Here is a 15,277-nt window from a genome sequence, read left to right as displayed (position 1 = left end):
TCTCTTCTGGGAAGCAGCTATCCACCCAGAGGCCCCGCTGAATCTCAGAAGCGAGGCAGTTCGCTGACTGAGCTAAGGGTGCAGGTGCCTGAAACGGTGATTTCCGGCACTTTCCTGTTCAGTATCACAGAGCACGGCAATCCTGGTCTCCTCCCGGTTTACCGGCCGTCTCTGCAGAGCGCCCAGCACGTCAGCAGGTTCAGAGGGAACCAGAAGTCCCCGCCGAGAGTGGGGTGGGGACAGTGCCCCGCAGCGCGCCACGGTCTGCAGCCCCGCCCCCAGATCTCTGCGTCTGGAGTCAAGTGCACGCCTCTCCCCAGGCAGGAAGGAGGTGCTTCCATCGTGGGGTCCAAATGAGGCCACCGCCACGGATGAAACACGAGCCTTCAGGGCCAGTGCTGTGCTCGGAGAAGACATGACGTCCTGCCTTCCGGCGAGCTGCTTCCCAGACGCTCTGCTGCCTCCCCTCAGGAGGCCACCCTGAAGGCCCAGGACGCCTCAACAGTATGGCTTCATGCACCAGGGGCGGGAGCGATGGCGGTCTCTGGCCTTTATGGTCCCCGCCAGCCTCTCCTTGGGGGTTGTGCGCTGTGGGAATGGGAGTGGTCTGCTCCGTGTCCTGTGCCGCTGCCCCCACCAGTCCCTGGGAGCCTGCCCCAGGCTGCGTCTCGCGGGTGACGTGGAGGAGACGCTCGCGATGCCGTCATTGCCGATGGGGACCCGTGTGTGGTCTTCAGCAGCGAGCCAGCGGGTAACGGACATCCCGTGGCTCCGACGGTTGCTCTAGTGACAGGAAGTACACACGTGGGCTGCTGTGCTACCCAGCTGTGCCAGCTTACTGACGGCTGGTAAGAGAAGCCACACTGCTCTGTGTCACGGGTGGAGTTTCGTCCCCCGGAGAAGATAGGCTGACGTCCTAACCACTGGGACCTGCGAATGTGACCTTATTTGGGAATAGGGTCTCTGCTGATGCCATTGAGTGAAAGAGGGGGTCATACGGACTTAGGGCGGGCCTTATAAGAAGAGGGAAACCCCGTGCGAAGAAGCCTTGGGACGAAGGCGGGGAGCGTGACACGGCTGCAGGTGCAGGACTGCGTGGGGCCCCCAGACCCTGAAAGGAGGAAGCCTCTCCACACCTTGATTTCAGACGTCCGGCCTCCGGAGCTCCCAGAGAATACTCCCAGCTTGTGATAATTTGTTAGGGGGGCCCTAGGAAACCGATGCTGACCACTGAACAACACGGGGGTGAGGGGTGCTGACCCCTGAGCAGTCGAAAATCCACGCTGAACCTGTGAACTCCCCAAAAGCTTAACTATGAGCCTACAGTTGACCAGAAGCCTGACCAACAACACAAGCAGCCAATGAACACATGATATATATATGTGTGTGTGTGGGGGGGTGTTATTTGCTATATTCTTATAATAAGGTAAGCTGGAGGAAAAAATGCTATTAGTAAAATCTAAGGAAGAGAAACTACATCTACAGCACCGTCCTGGAAAACATCTGCATCCAGTGGCCCCAGGCAGCTCAGACCCGCGCTCGAGGCCCAGCTGCGCGCTCGCGGTTGGGGCTCCTCAGGGAGGAGCGTGCTAGCGCCAAGGCACATAGACAAACCTAATTAAAGCAGATGGAAAGAAACCACAGTAGAAAACTAGCTATTCAGCAAACCAAACTCTTCCAATGCCCCGCTAAGACCTGATTAGAGGAAAGATGACCTATCCAAAATCTCAAAAAGCTCAGTTCATGTTCTCCGCCAGGCACCCGGTCCCTCCAGGCATAAAACTTCTTCCTTTACTTAGATCTCTTGTGATGTGTCCCTTTCTACCTTGCATCATCCTTATCATGTGTTCACATCTTTCTCCCACCAGACAGGCATCTCCAAGAAGACCAGATGCTGGTCTGGCTGCCGTTTCTACCCGCCAAGGCGCCAGGATGGGGATTTATTGCCGTGGGTGCTTGGTTGAAAACAATACATGTGTTTAAAAGAGGCCATTTGAATAGTTCTGTAAAAAGAGCTAAAGAAAATGCTGTCAAAGCAGGCCTAGAAGAGGTTCTCCCAGGACCGGCTTAACGGACAGAAAAGCTTTTTTACTGTTTTAGCTCGTGAACGGTTTGCGTGTGTGTCGGCGCTGCGGGTCCGTGAGGCGCACGGCTCTTCTCCGGAGCAGGCTCCGCACCCCCGGTCCTGACCGTACAGTTCATCTCTGCGGCAGACTTATTTTCATAGGTGGAACAGAGATGTTCTGAAGTCTGGCCGTGAGGAGCTGACTCACATTTTAAAATAATGAGTCAAATAGTGAGGTTTAGTAATACTTGTGTTTTAGTCCTTATGAGCCCACTGACATCAGCTCTAATGTGGTCTGAAATAGATCAAACAGGGAAAAACAAGCGTCTGTAACACCTTCTGCAGTCGAGACCCCCATCCCGCCCTCGGCCTCCCCAAAACCGCGTCTGCGCTGCAGCAAGCCTCCTGCGGTCACGGGCTCCACATCGAGCCACTCGGGACAGGCGAGGAACCCTTGGGACAGGTAAGGAACCTCCGTGGTGTCTTCTGAGGACCACTCACAACTGCTGATCAGTGCACACACGTCAGTTCGGGCCCCTTGGCGAGGCCACAGAAACCGGCCTCCACGCTGGCAGAGTGGTGCCGGACGCCGGACACCCTGCGCCCAAACTGATCCCATGGCCGCCATCACACAGCCCATAAACGGCAGCCTCAACTCTGAAATCCTTTCCCACCCGGCGTAAAGGAGAAAGCATCTACGTAAGAAATCCTTGCTGCGTCCCTGGAACCGAGTACGAGTTCTCTTGCAAAGACGGCGTGGCTGACCTAGCGGTCCGGCAGACTGGAGGTGGCTCGGGGCAAATACTGGTCACTTAGGGTTTCCAGAGCCAGGCCGCACACTTCCGGACTGGACTTTGTCATCCAGCCCCCGTGCAGGTGCGACGGGCTGTTCCTCACAGGTTTGGGATGTCTAGGAAGTTAGCTGGACCTGAGCGAGTGTCGCCCCTTAGAACCATTTGTAGTCCCTCAGCCTTGCTCACCTTTCAGGTTAAATATGCGCGTCGTCTGCTTAGACGAAGTGCTGAGCTCAGGCTGCCGCCTTCTTGTCAAGATGAGAACCTGATATCAATGCATCAGTCCGGCTGTGGATCCCGGAGAAGGAGGAGGAAGAGAAGGGGGTGAAGGTGGATGGGGAGGAGAAGGTGGACAGGAAGGAGGGAAGGGAGGTGGGAGGGAGGGAGGAAGAGAGGAGTGAAGGAAGGAAGGGAGGGAGGAGGGGTGGAAGGAGGAAGAAGGGAGGAGGAGAGGAGGGAGGAAGGAGGAAATGAGGGAGGAAGTGAGTGAGGGAGGAGGGAGGAAGAAAGGGAGCGAGGAGGGGGGAGGGAGAAGGGAGGAGGACAAGGGAACCAACAATGCACTTAAAAGCAGAACAGCGAGGATGTTTTCAGCTGTGGTCCGTAATATCAGTTGAAAAAGAAACTCAGGGGCGCCTGGGGGGCTCAGTCGGTGACACATCTGCCTTCAGCTCAGGTCATGACCCCCAGGTCCTGGGATCGAGCCCTGCGTCAGGCTCCCTGCTCAGCGGGAGTCTGCTTCTCCCTCTGCTCCTACCTCTTGCTCGTGCTCTCTCTCTCTCTCAAATACATAAACAAATCTTTAAAAAAAAAGAAGAAGAGAAAAGGACACAGGATGTCTGTCTCTCACGGGCCCGAGTTCGAAGGCTGCCAAGCGGACGTGTGTGCTCTCTGTAGCGGCGCTCCCCGAGCAGAGTCACGGACACCCCTGCAGACTTAGGTGAGGTGGCGTGACGAGTGTTCTTCTCTCTTTTAATGTTTACGAGCTCGTGTATAGGGAGTTCAAGGAGACGAAATATCTGAAGCAAAGTGTCCTGGAAAATCCAGGGCATGTGGCTGAAGTACTTGCGAACAGAAATAATGAATGAAGTTTTTCCTAAGAAATTAACTCTCCTCAATTCTTGTATTTCCTTTGATCCAACAACGTGCCTTAAAACCGACCAGTTGGGGAGCTAACAGGGATCCGGAGTATATTTCCCCCTTCCATGTCCCTCGATGCCGCAGAAACGGAAGATAGCGTCACGCGCGGCCCAGAGCACATCCGGGGGTGCAGACCAAGCGTGATTGTCACGGGCGTCACAGGTAACGGGGCCTCAGGGACGTGCTAGGGCCCTGGGAGTCCGCCTCTCAGGACGGCTGGAAGTCAGATTTCCAGCTTGAGCCCTGATGTGATGCGGTCTCCTGAGGGAGAGGGACGATGTGGCCCCGGGGGCCCTGGAGCTGGGGGAGGCGCGGGCCGGCCCTGGGGTGGCTGTACGTGACCAGGCCAGGCTGGGGCCTCTCTGGATGCTGGCTTGGCTCCTGCGGCTTTGACGGCCTGCCTCTGAGGCGGGCATCTGTGGGTGGAGCAGACCGTGGGGGCGGGGGCCGCCACACTCCCTGCCATCTCCACAGGCCAGGCTGTGAGAGCAGACGCGCAGTGGACTCGGTCCTCAGCCACGTCGGGCCCCGGGGACTGCCGTTTGAGCGCTGCTGGCTCAGGCTTCGTCAGACTCTTCCTCCTAGGCCCCGTCCTGCCCCCTCGCCCCCACCCGCACGTGGGGAGTGCTTGGGAGGGAGGGCATTTGCCCCCTGTGGCTCTCCGGCAGGAGGTGGCTCCGGGGTCTGTCTTCACCACCCTAACAACTGTGATCGATAAAAACACTCTATTTAAACCCAGCCCATCGCTTTGGGAGAGAGAGTGTGCTTCCCCGGTGAACCCTTCGTAACAGCATCTTCAGAAAGTGGAAGACAGAACTCGACGGGAGGGCTTCTTTCTTGGTAAAACGTTCACAATGGCATCCGGTGTCCACATTAGCGCTCGCTGGGCACCAGCGGGACCCCTGCGGACTGGGGTGGGCCCTCCGCCCTGGGCCGCGGACACGGCGCCCCGTCCCCACTCGCTGGCCTCTGGTTCCGTCTGAAAGGGCTCATCTGTCAAGCGGGACGGGACAGTGTCCTCCTGGCTGAGCCACCCCGTGGTGAATGGGGCCAACGACCAGTCCGCGTCCTGCGGAGAAGTCCCAGTTCCTGGGGCCGAGGGGCTGCTGTGAGCGGCTTCTAGCGACGTCGCGTACCCCAGACGCAGCTCACATCTGTCAGCAGTCCTCACACACCCGAGCTTGGGGAACCGGGTTGCCTGAATTTCTGGTGGTGACATATGAACCACGGAAAGCACACAGTTCTGCCAGCTTCCTCTAAAAATACGAGAGGAGGGAGGACAGTCACGTGCCTTCTCAGACCAGGGTTCCCTTGGGACCGGGCGGGGAGTGACAGGGCATGTACGGGTCAGCTGGGAAGAGCAGGGACCCGTGGCAAGAGTGGCAACGACTGGCCAAAAGCCGCGGGACGGCCCCTTCCTCCTGCTGCCCCAGGTAGGCCGGCCATCCCCATCTGCAGAGATGTCTCTTTTCCACGAAGCGGTCCTGACACTCCTTTCCAGACGGCGCTGGGCTCAGCCCCTCGGGCCCCATGAGCCCTGTCGGGTGTGCAGACCTCACTGTCCGGCAGGCACCCCGCGGACGCTGGGGTATGGACGCACACGCTTGAAGACCGCGGTTCTGACATGCTCGGGGCTCGAGACCGAGCACAACACGGTCACTTCGTCAGGAACCGTGTTACTCTGCGAACGCCCACGGCCGCCACAGGGGGCTGCTTGCCTTGCGCTCCTGCCAACGGCCACGCGCGGGAGCAACGCCTCCCCATCACGGTGCCTTCTTCCTTCTTACGGCGCGTGGTGGTAAAAAGCGTCAGGTCCTATGGCTCTGGGTTTAAAACGTGCCGTGCCGCCAGCTGGCCGTGTGGATTTGGGGGAGTATTTGGGGCCCCGGCCCCGTGGCCTCAGCCTGCTGGTACAACGGGGTCCTGATCTTTCGTTGTAGACAATACACGTAAGATGGCCCTTCTGAGCCCTTCTGAAGTGCAGGGTTAAGTAGATTAAGTACGCTCACGTTCCTGTGCGACCATCGCACCATCTATCTCCAGAACGTTCCATCTTCCCAAACTGAAACTGTTCCTGTTAGACCCGAACTCCACCCCGCCCTGGCCCCACCCTCCGCTTCCTGTCTCCCTGGATCTGACTCCCCTCAGACCCCAGGGGCTCAGCTTCATCCTTGGTCATTAGTGCCGTTGACTGAGGTCGCCCCCCAAAGCGCCTGCCCGCGGTCTAGCATACAGTAAGTGCTCAGTGGGATCGCCCTCCCTTCCCGCTGCTTTCCTAGCGTTCACTTGGACTCCAGTGCCCTGTTCCCACACGTGCGTGCGTGTCTTTCTCTCAAAGGAGCCGTGCAGGCCCCGTGACACAGATGGGAGTGTGTACTCCAGCCTCAGGGGTCAGACCGGTGGACGGCTGACCTTCATCTCCTCCTCCTCTGCCCTCCTGTCCCGACATCCCCTCCCCACGCGGCCCATCGACCGTCAGAGCTTTTTGGCGCCTGTGGGCTGTCACAGGCTGCGGGACCAGGCGTTAGCTGATTCCGGAAAGTTAATTTAGAAGTACCAGGGACCTTGGGGCGCCTGGGTGGCTCAGTCGTTAAGCGTCTGCCTTCGGCTCAGGGCGATCCCAGCGTTCTGGGATCGAGCCCCACATCAGGCTCCTCTGCTGGGAGCCTGCTTCTTCCTCTCCCACTCCCCCTGCTTGTGTTTCCTCTCTCGCTGGCTGTCTCTCTGTCTGTCAAATAAATAAAATAAAATCTTAAAAAAAAAAAAAAAAAGAAGTACCAGGGACCTCCTCATTCTGGACATGCTGGGCCTGGCATGTGTCCCCCTTGCTGATGACCTGCCCGACCCTCATGCCCCCCCCCCCCACCGCTGCCTAGTGGCCTCTCTCCGGATTCCTGCAGTGGCCACCTGTCTGTCTAAGCAGCAAAGTATTCAGTCTCAGTCAGTGCTCTTTTCTTAGCCACTGTAATGGGCAGAATAGTGTCCCCCAAAGGTCACACCCTGGAACCCGTGGACGTGACCTTCTTTGGAAATAGGGCCTCTGCAGGCATGCTCAACAGGAGGCTGCGCTGGCCAGAATGGACCCTAAGTCTAATGACCAGCGACCTTCAATGAGGAAGGGAACACAGATACCCCACGGGGAGGTCACCGCGTGGATGGAGGCAGAAGCGGGAGTGATGCGTCCACGAGCCAGGGGACCCCCAGCAGTGCTGGCCACGACCAGAAGCTGGAGACAGAGGCACGAGCAGGTTCTCCTGTGGGGCCTCCTGGAGGAAGCAGTCCTGCGCACACCTGGGTCTCAGGCCGCTAGCCTCCAGCATTTCTGTGCTTCTTCGTTACGTCACGGCAGCCATGGAGAAGTTGGGCCCCAGCCTTCCTCGAGACCACGGCATCTTGCTCAAGGGCATGTGGAGGAGACGGAGCTGAACCAGTGTCTTTACGACAGACTTCTCCACGGCTTTGATGTGTTGTCATGTACAGTAATGCCAGGAGCGCGAGCCCGTTGCCCGCAAAGCCTTCTTGTCCTGGGTCACCTGCTACCACTTGGAGGGACACTACTGTGTCCTGGGCAGTGTGACCACAGGTGGGCGTGTCCCACGTGGTCTTGTACTTGGTCGTTTTTCTCACGTTGCTTCATTTTAAGACATCTTCCTCTGTTCCATGAATGTCAGACCTCCAGATGCTCCGGAGAGCAACCTATGGACTGCAGACCCTGAAAACAGGCGTCACCCCCTCAACTACACCCATCTGTAACAAGCGGCAAGGACAGTACTGCAGCGCTCGCACTCCCAAGCCATGTGACCTGGGCAAAGTGAGAGCCTCTACGTCTTACGACGGCAAAGATTGTGTCCACACACACTCAACCCTTAACGCAGGATCTGGTCCACAGTAAGTGGCCAGTGGATGTGAGAGTTACTGCTTCCAAGTGTCCACGTGCCTCTGAGAAGCCTCACACGGGGAAAGTGACGGCCAGCACCCAATGGTTGGTAGAAATGGTTGATGGGTTAAGGTTGAGTGGAAGCTCGGTAGTGATGCTGGAATCCCTCATTCCGCCACACAACTTGGAATTTTCTTTGTCCTGTCCTTCTGAGTACCAGAAGCTAGGGAAGCAGGTGGAGCAGAACGGCCCCGAGCAGATTCCGCTGGGATGTCAGCGGAATGGACTCTCTAAGAGCAGAGCCGGGATCTGTGAGCTCCCATGAGCCTCAGTTGAGCCCCTGCACTAAGGTCCTATAGGAGCAGGTGTCCCGGGACCAAGCAGCCCACGGGTGCTGAGCTCCCTGAGCAGGGAGGCACCTCATTCAGGCTACACGGCCGCTCTGGGTGTGACGCGGAAGAAAGTCGGCATCTCGTAGGTGGTGGGACCAGCCTGTCCTCACACCATTCTGACGTGACTTTAATGGCTCTATGCCACCATTACGAGTTCGGATGATGGAATTCTGAGGCTCGGTTGGTTTTATTTTTTCAGTAGCGTGACGGCCACTAGGCAAAGCAGGGGGCTGTGCAGACACGCTCCCATCTTGGTTTCCGTGTGCTGGCTCCAGTACGTTATGGTAGCTGTGTATCAACATGCTTAGAAGGCAGGGGGCGCTAGCTGGCTCCCTGCAGGTCCCGGACCCCTTCCAGACTTCTCCAGAAACACCCGCCCAGGCCGTCCATGGTGGGGAGGGGGACACCTGCCCTCCAGCAGGTGGAGAGGCCGAAGAGGGCCGACGGGCAGGTCAGGGAACGGACCAGGTCAGGGAACGGATCGAGAGACTCCAGGAACAGGACGCGTGGAGCCCGTCAGCCAGGTGAGGCATTCACACTTACAGCTGCTGCATGAGACGCCGGCATCACCACCAGGGGTCCGAAATAGCCCCGTCTCTATGCATCGCCACGCTGCGGGGGTGGTGACCCGCCATCCTGGCAGGCGCTCTGTCCACCCGCGAGCTCCTGGGCTGGCTGCCTTCTCACCTCTGCCCTCCATGGGCTCTGCGCGTCGGAAGCCCCCTGCCAGGGCTGGGGACGGTGGCGTGCCTGGCGCACGGGGAGTCTGTGCGACCGTGCCACCTCGCAAAGCCCGTTCCCACTTAGCTCTGCGGCACGGCTGAGGCCCGAGGAGGACGCGGGGGAATGAGGGGAGGCCCCCTGCTCTCCTGCCCTTCGTGGCTCGCGCTCACACCGGTTCTCAGCGGCTGAGCCTCCGGCTGGGCGCCCACGACTACGCTGGACGAAACAGACTAGGCTGGCCCTTCGACTGGATTACAGACGATCTACAAGGAAGGGAAACTATAATCTGAGCACCATTTCTTACTTTCGGAGGGAGAGAACAATAGATAAGGACACATTTGAACAGAATATAATACACACTTATTCATGTCATTTCTTTATATTTCATGAAATAAAACTGTAAAGTTAAAAAAGTTAGGATCTTTAAAGCATTCAGTCTCTCGAAGGGAATTTTCACACTTGAGTTTTGAAAACAAAAGGTTGACAATAAAAACATCGAAGGCCCCGTATAAATTCTGCTGTCACGTACCATTTGATGAGCACCACCTCCGTTTACCGAATCGAATCCAAGGCATTCTCACGATCAATTCATCGAGATCCTACTCTCAGAAAAAGTTTTAACTAAAGCAGACTCACCTGCCAGAAGTCGGCCACGGTGGCGGGCAGGGGCCCCTGGGTGGCGATGTAGGCGGGACTCCTAGGGTCGTGATCCATCTGCAGAGACAGGATTACGGTGACAAAGATCAGCTGAAGAGCTAGGAAACCGCCAGGAAGAAACCACGGGACACACGGGGTCGCAGAAGCGGGAAAGCAGGGCGGTCTTCCTTGCTGACCCTCCTGATTCCAGCAGTGCTTGGATTTCGGCAGAGCCCCTGCAGCCCTGTGCCTGGAGCCTGGCGGATCAAGTCGGAGTGCTTTATGACTGATGTCGCGGTAGCGGCAGCAGCACGAGCCGCGCTGAAGCCTGTACACCAGACAGACCAGATGCCAATAAACAGGCTGGGCAAAGACGGGTGGTGGGGCACAGGGTGGGGAGCCAGCATGGCTCCACAGCTCAGCCACCGGCCAGCATGTGTGGCCTGCACCCCGGCCACAGGCCTCCCCCAGCCCATCGGCCGGCATGTGTGGCCTCCACTCCAGCCCTGAGCCTCGACCCTGGCCACCGGCCAGTGTGAGCTGCCTGCACACCCACTGTAGGCCACACGCAGGGTTCTGTCAACAAGCCCCTTGTGAGAACTGCAGGTGTGGGGCTGGGAGGGGTGAAGCTCGACTCTCCGAGGACAGGGTCCCGGGTCCTGGAAGAATTAGTGAGCCAGTGCCTCCTGCCTCCTATGAAGTTAGCTCCTCTCACAGGGGGGCTTGTTTCTGTCACCCGGAAAGGGGCACCAGCACCTGGGTCATCCCGGGGTCTGTGAGCGTGGTGTGCCGGCCCTCCCCGGGGATGGGGCCCAGCCTTCCAGCAGCTCATTTCCCATTCTAGTCCTACGGCACCAGCCGAGGCTGGAGACGGGCACACAGGGGAACGCACTTGTAGGCTTTCCGGCTGGTTGGCTGTCCAAGCACAGCCTGCTGGCCTCAGCGGAGGGAGTCTGGCTTGAAGTGCCTTCATCCTAACGTTTAATTCAAAGATGTCTACGCAGTGAAAAGAAGGGAGAAGGGCACCAGGGAACAAAGCCTAGAGAAGGAAATGGAGTGGAAATGCAGTGGGAGGGCTGTCGGCTGGACGGCCACACCCTGGCCCCAGGACACAGGGACTTCCCTGCCTGCTGCTCCCCCAACGGGACCGCAGAGACCACCCCGAGGGACGGACGGGCCTCGCGCTGCAGCCTCACGTTGGTGCCCAGCACAGCTCACCCGTCACACGTGCTCAGTCCCTGGTCCTCTCCCATCTGGTGCTAGAATTTACTCTCTGATACGAGCGTTTGAGTAAAGATGTAAAATGCTCTGTGTTTAAAGACAGTTGTGAAGAACACATCTCCCAATACAGTGAAAAAGGAGATTTCAACCACACGTCGTTCTGTGGCAGCTCGCGAGGCTGTCGGCTGTCCACCCCAGAGCCACCCTGGCACACGGCCCTGCGCGGGCTTGAAGGACGGCCCGCGTGAGGCGCGGTCTCTGGAGGACGGATCTAGTGAGTCCTTGCAGAGATGACGGTTGTCAGCATGAAAGGGTGCACAGCGCCCCTTATAATTACGTGCACCGCGGAAGAGCCGACGTGAGTCGTTCCTGCAGAACAACAATGGGACGCCGGCTGGGGTGGGGGGGCAGGAAAATGCTTTTTCTGCCTCCAATTTAGTGATTCCCAATTAAGACCGGACCTCGTTTTCAAATTCACCACAACACACACAATACAGGTAAAATTACGTTACGCTAGCTGAAAGCCCTAATTAAAATGTTTCAGTAGAAACGCTTAGCAGAAATAGGGAGTTTTCATTTTTCAAAATATGCATTTGTTGGGGGTGACAGCTATTTACAAAAACCCCATTTCTTTCCAGCAAACAATTCTGCATAAAAAGTAAAAACCCCACCTCCTTTTGAAATGTGGTTTTTTGCCCAAAGCAATTTAGAGAGCACCACTTTGAAAAATCGTGTGTTCGGACTAGCGCCCACTTAGTTGCTTTCAAACGGAGAAATCTGTGATTAAAGTAAAGACCTGAACAGGGCTTCAGGAGGTAAACAAGGCAGCCCGCTGTGGATGGTCTCGGGGGTCCGCGTGGCCCGCTCCAGCCCAGGCAGGGCAGGGTGTGGACGAGGCCCGCGCTCTCCCAGCCCCCTCGGTGGCGGCCACGCGGCTGCCAGTGGGGAGGCAGTGGGTAGCGTAATGATCACAGAGCGGCGAGCGTGTCGTCTGTTTAACAATAATTCAAAGACAATTAGAAGTATTTCATTCCGTGCACATTGTGTTGAACAGAAAATAATTCTGGGCAGAAGCACTTTGTATGTGTAGCAGATATAAGGCAACAGAAGGCCTTCTCAGCGTTTTGAGCAATCTTTAACCGAAAAAGAGTAAAGCAAATATTTAACTAAATGAACAGAAGCTTTAGATTTAAGATTTCCAAGGCAGGAGAAGTGTAATCAGAGGCAATCAAGTACGTTTCTACCAACAGCACGTTTCCACCAGGAACTCCGGCCCACGAGCCCAGCACGGTGCACGTGGGTGTGTGTCTCCCTCTACCGCGCAGCCTCCTGTGATCCGCGCGGCCTCTCCCGCATCCCTCGCTACTCTCCCGTTCTTTGTAGAACGCTCCTTACTTGTACGTACGTTATGCTCGCAAACACAAGCTCCGGGACGGCGGAGGGAGTCAGCTCCTGTGTCTGGGCCTCGATCAGTGTCTGTGAGATGGGGGTAGGGGTGGAGGGGAGGCTGTGTGCGTGACCTGCGCGTGCCTGCCAGCTCTGGGATTCCATGTGCATGTGGACTTCTCTGTGCGTGCCCGTGGGAGCGTGTTGGCGGTAACCCTGAGGCTATCAGTCAAAGCCCATGCAGCTCACCCCATGCCCTCAGGTGGCCTTCTCCCTTGTGGACTGCGTAGGACAGAAGGACCCCAACAATCAAACAGGACTTACTCCCAGGGACTGCATAGCAGCAAGGGCCACGGGCTGCGGGTCCCAAGTATAACTAACACCAGCACTTTCCTTTCGCTATGGTTTCCCCCCACCCCCGGAAAAAGGAAAACTGTGTTGAATCCACATCCGTGTGGCTGGCAGGGTACGGGGAAGGTGTGTTCCTACAGCTCTCTACTTGCGCAGGCTTCACAAAACAAAGCAAGCCGTGCGCCGTGGGCTGTGCCATGACAGTTATTAGACGGCTGGGCGTGGTTTTCAGAACTCTAATCTGCATTAGAAACTCAGCAATAATTTCCCTGCAGTACAAACAAAACAGATTTTTAAACTCAAGCAGTCAGTGTGTCAAGACCAGGGACCCACGTCCTGAAGCCTTGAAGAGCTCGGAGGAGAAGCCGGCGGGCTGCCCGCGGCTGCGTCCCGCGGGGAGAGCCAGCTCCGTCCAGCCTGATGGCCTGGTCTTGACCATGACCCGGGAGGGGTGTGGGGCCAGGCCTCTCACTCCGAAATCACAGAGAGTAAACATGAATGTTTTCCTTCTCTGTTCCTATCTGTCTGCCCCTGCATCTGTGTTTTCTAACATTGAGAGCAAATTTCACAGAATGTTTTCTTAAAAACAAGTGAATATCAAGCCAGAGTTTTTAAGTCAATTTTCTAGACGCCCAGTCTTCGTATGGGAATTTACTGAGAAACGGTAGCTTCCGTAATTGACATGAGAGAGGCTGACGTATGAGCTCAAGTTATTTTCCTATTTTCTTCTTCTGACTTGAGATTTAAGTAAATTATAGAAAATAATATACACACATAGAGGCTTGCTTGTAAATATTTTCTGAGAACCAGAGTGTTGGCTCCCGTATTTGGCCAATTTCTCGTGATATTCAGGACATCTGACCGGTCACCCTTTCCTGAGGCGTCCGCGTGCACCACTCACAGTAGTTAAATGCATCCTGAATTAAAACGTTAAACAATTTTTTCTGCCTCAGTAGACAGTGGAATGAAGAGTAAGTTTATTTTCAAGTGTTGGGAATTTCAGACCCGCCCCTGGTAAAGACGCATGTGCTGTTTCGAGCACACGGGCGTGTTAACGACACGCCCCTGTCTGTGTCCTCCGAACGGCGGGCGGCACTCCTGGGCGGAGCCCACGGGCTGCCGTCGCACGCGCCGGGCGGGAGCGCAGAACTCCCATTTACTTTCATGACCTCTGCTCTCCAAGCAAAGACTGCACATTATTTACTGCCGGATGACTTCCGGGAATTTAATGAGGCCTACGTGCAAATATGACAGATGTAATTACCATAGTTTCATTCCGCACAGCCAGGGTCTTCTTGGGCTGTAATTGTTAGCTTTTCGTTCAAGTGCTGCTAGGAAGCTCATTATCACCGTACGTTCAGTCATTTCAGAAAGAAGAGGTACCACGGTTCATCCTCACAACCCAAATGAGAAAACGAGAATGGTGGCGTGAAATGAGGGGAAACACAAAAGGTGCCTTAAATCCCTCTCTCTCCTGGTATCGCCTCCTGACGCGAGCCCCGGCCCAGTGGGTCTGGGGTGGAGGGTGCCGTCCTGCATTTCCCGTAACGGACACGAGGCCAGAATGGCGGGAGGGGTGGGAGCAGCTCGGGAGCCCCTCAGCCGCGGCCCCCGTGGGAGCGCCAGCGCTGCCGGACGGTCTCTGAGGAGGACGCGGCTCCTGCACGGACACCAGCTTCAGCCAGAGGTCACCAGACAGTGGGAAGTTGGAACCCGTAAAATGGGGGGGGGAGTTGGCATGCCCCAACTCTGAACACTCACCTTTTAGGCTTGAAAATAACTGCTCAGCGTCTCTTCCCGGCCCTGTGACATGGTTCATCCCGGGACAAGGAGCCCAACAGGAGGACACGGCTCGCCAGGCCGCTCTGAGCTGCCGGCACCGTGGCCCGCCACGGGGGACCACGTCCAGGCCCTTACCGCTCCCCCCTCACCAGAAACCATGCCCTACCCACAGAAGGAGAGTCTGCACCCCCATGAGGCTCTGGCTTGATTCTGAGTCAGAATTGACGGAAACTACTGAGCCCAGCAGGGCATTTATTGAGAAAGACCGAGCGGCTCCAGATGAGAACCCTGAGAACACAGATGGGGCCAGTCCTTGAGGCCTGCCTGTGCTGGCGCTGACGGAGCCAGTCCTCAACAGTACCTGCCGGAGCCAAGGTCTGGGCTCAGGGGGTGTAGACGGAGCAGCAGCCAGCTCTCAGCCGCTTTCTCGTGGTGAGGGTGCTACCCTTTGCTCTCGCTGTGCCCCAAGGGCCAGGGGACGGGCTCTGCCCCGCGGCACACCGGACTCCTAAGAATAAGCCTGAATTGGGGCGCCTGGGTGGCATAGCAGTTAAGCGTCTGCCTTCGGCTCAGGGCGTGATCTCGGCGTTCTGGGATTGAGCCCCACACCAGGCTCCTCCGCTATGAGCCTGCTTCTTCCTCCCACTCCCCCTGCTTGTGTTCCCTCTCTCGCTGGCTGTCTCTATCTCTGTCAAATAAATAAATAAAATCTTTAAAAAAAAAAAAAGAATAAGCCTGAATTGCCAGGCACCCTGACACAAACGGGACCAGCAGCTGCTGCTTGAAACTAGAGGGTGAACGTTCTCAAGGAAGCCTGCCGCCGCAGGAACGCAGGAACGCAAGGGCTCGTTAGGACGCCACAGGGCGTGTCCCGAATCCACAGACGACCCACTGCCCCCCTTGGCTACCC

The 15,277-nt window shown here is 56.8% G+C and overlaps 1 protein-coding gene across 1 annotated transcript in view; it reads right to left on the bottom strand.

The window, feature by feature from the left end:
• Positions 1-15,277, bottom strand: part of PTPRN2 (protein tyrosine phosphatase receptor type N2) — an 842,052-nt gene that overhangs the window by 30,761 nt on the left and 796,014 nt on the right. The window contains exon 18 of the mRNA XM_087860611.1: positions 9,628-9,705. Coding sequence (XP_087716737.1) covers positions 9,628-9,705 — 78 coding nt within the window. The remainder of the gene's footprint in view (positions 1-9,627; positions 9,706-15,277) is intronic.

Source organism: Ursus americanus, chromosome 3, assembly GCF_024610735.1.
Source record: "Ursus americanus isolate L20-20 chromosome 3, mUrsAme1.1.p, whole genome shotgun sequence".
In the NCBI taxonomy this organism is placed as follows: domain Eukaryota; kingdom Metazoa; phylum Chordata; class Mammalia; order Carnivora; family Ursidae; genus Ursus; species Ursus americanus.
Note: the sequence above shows the minus strand (reverse complement) of the source record. Positions and strands in the feature narration are given on the sequence as shown.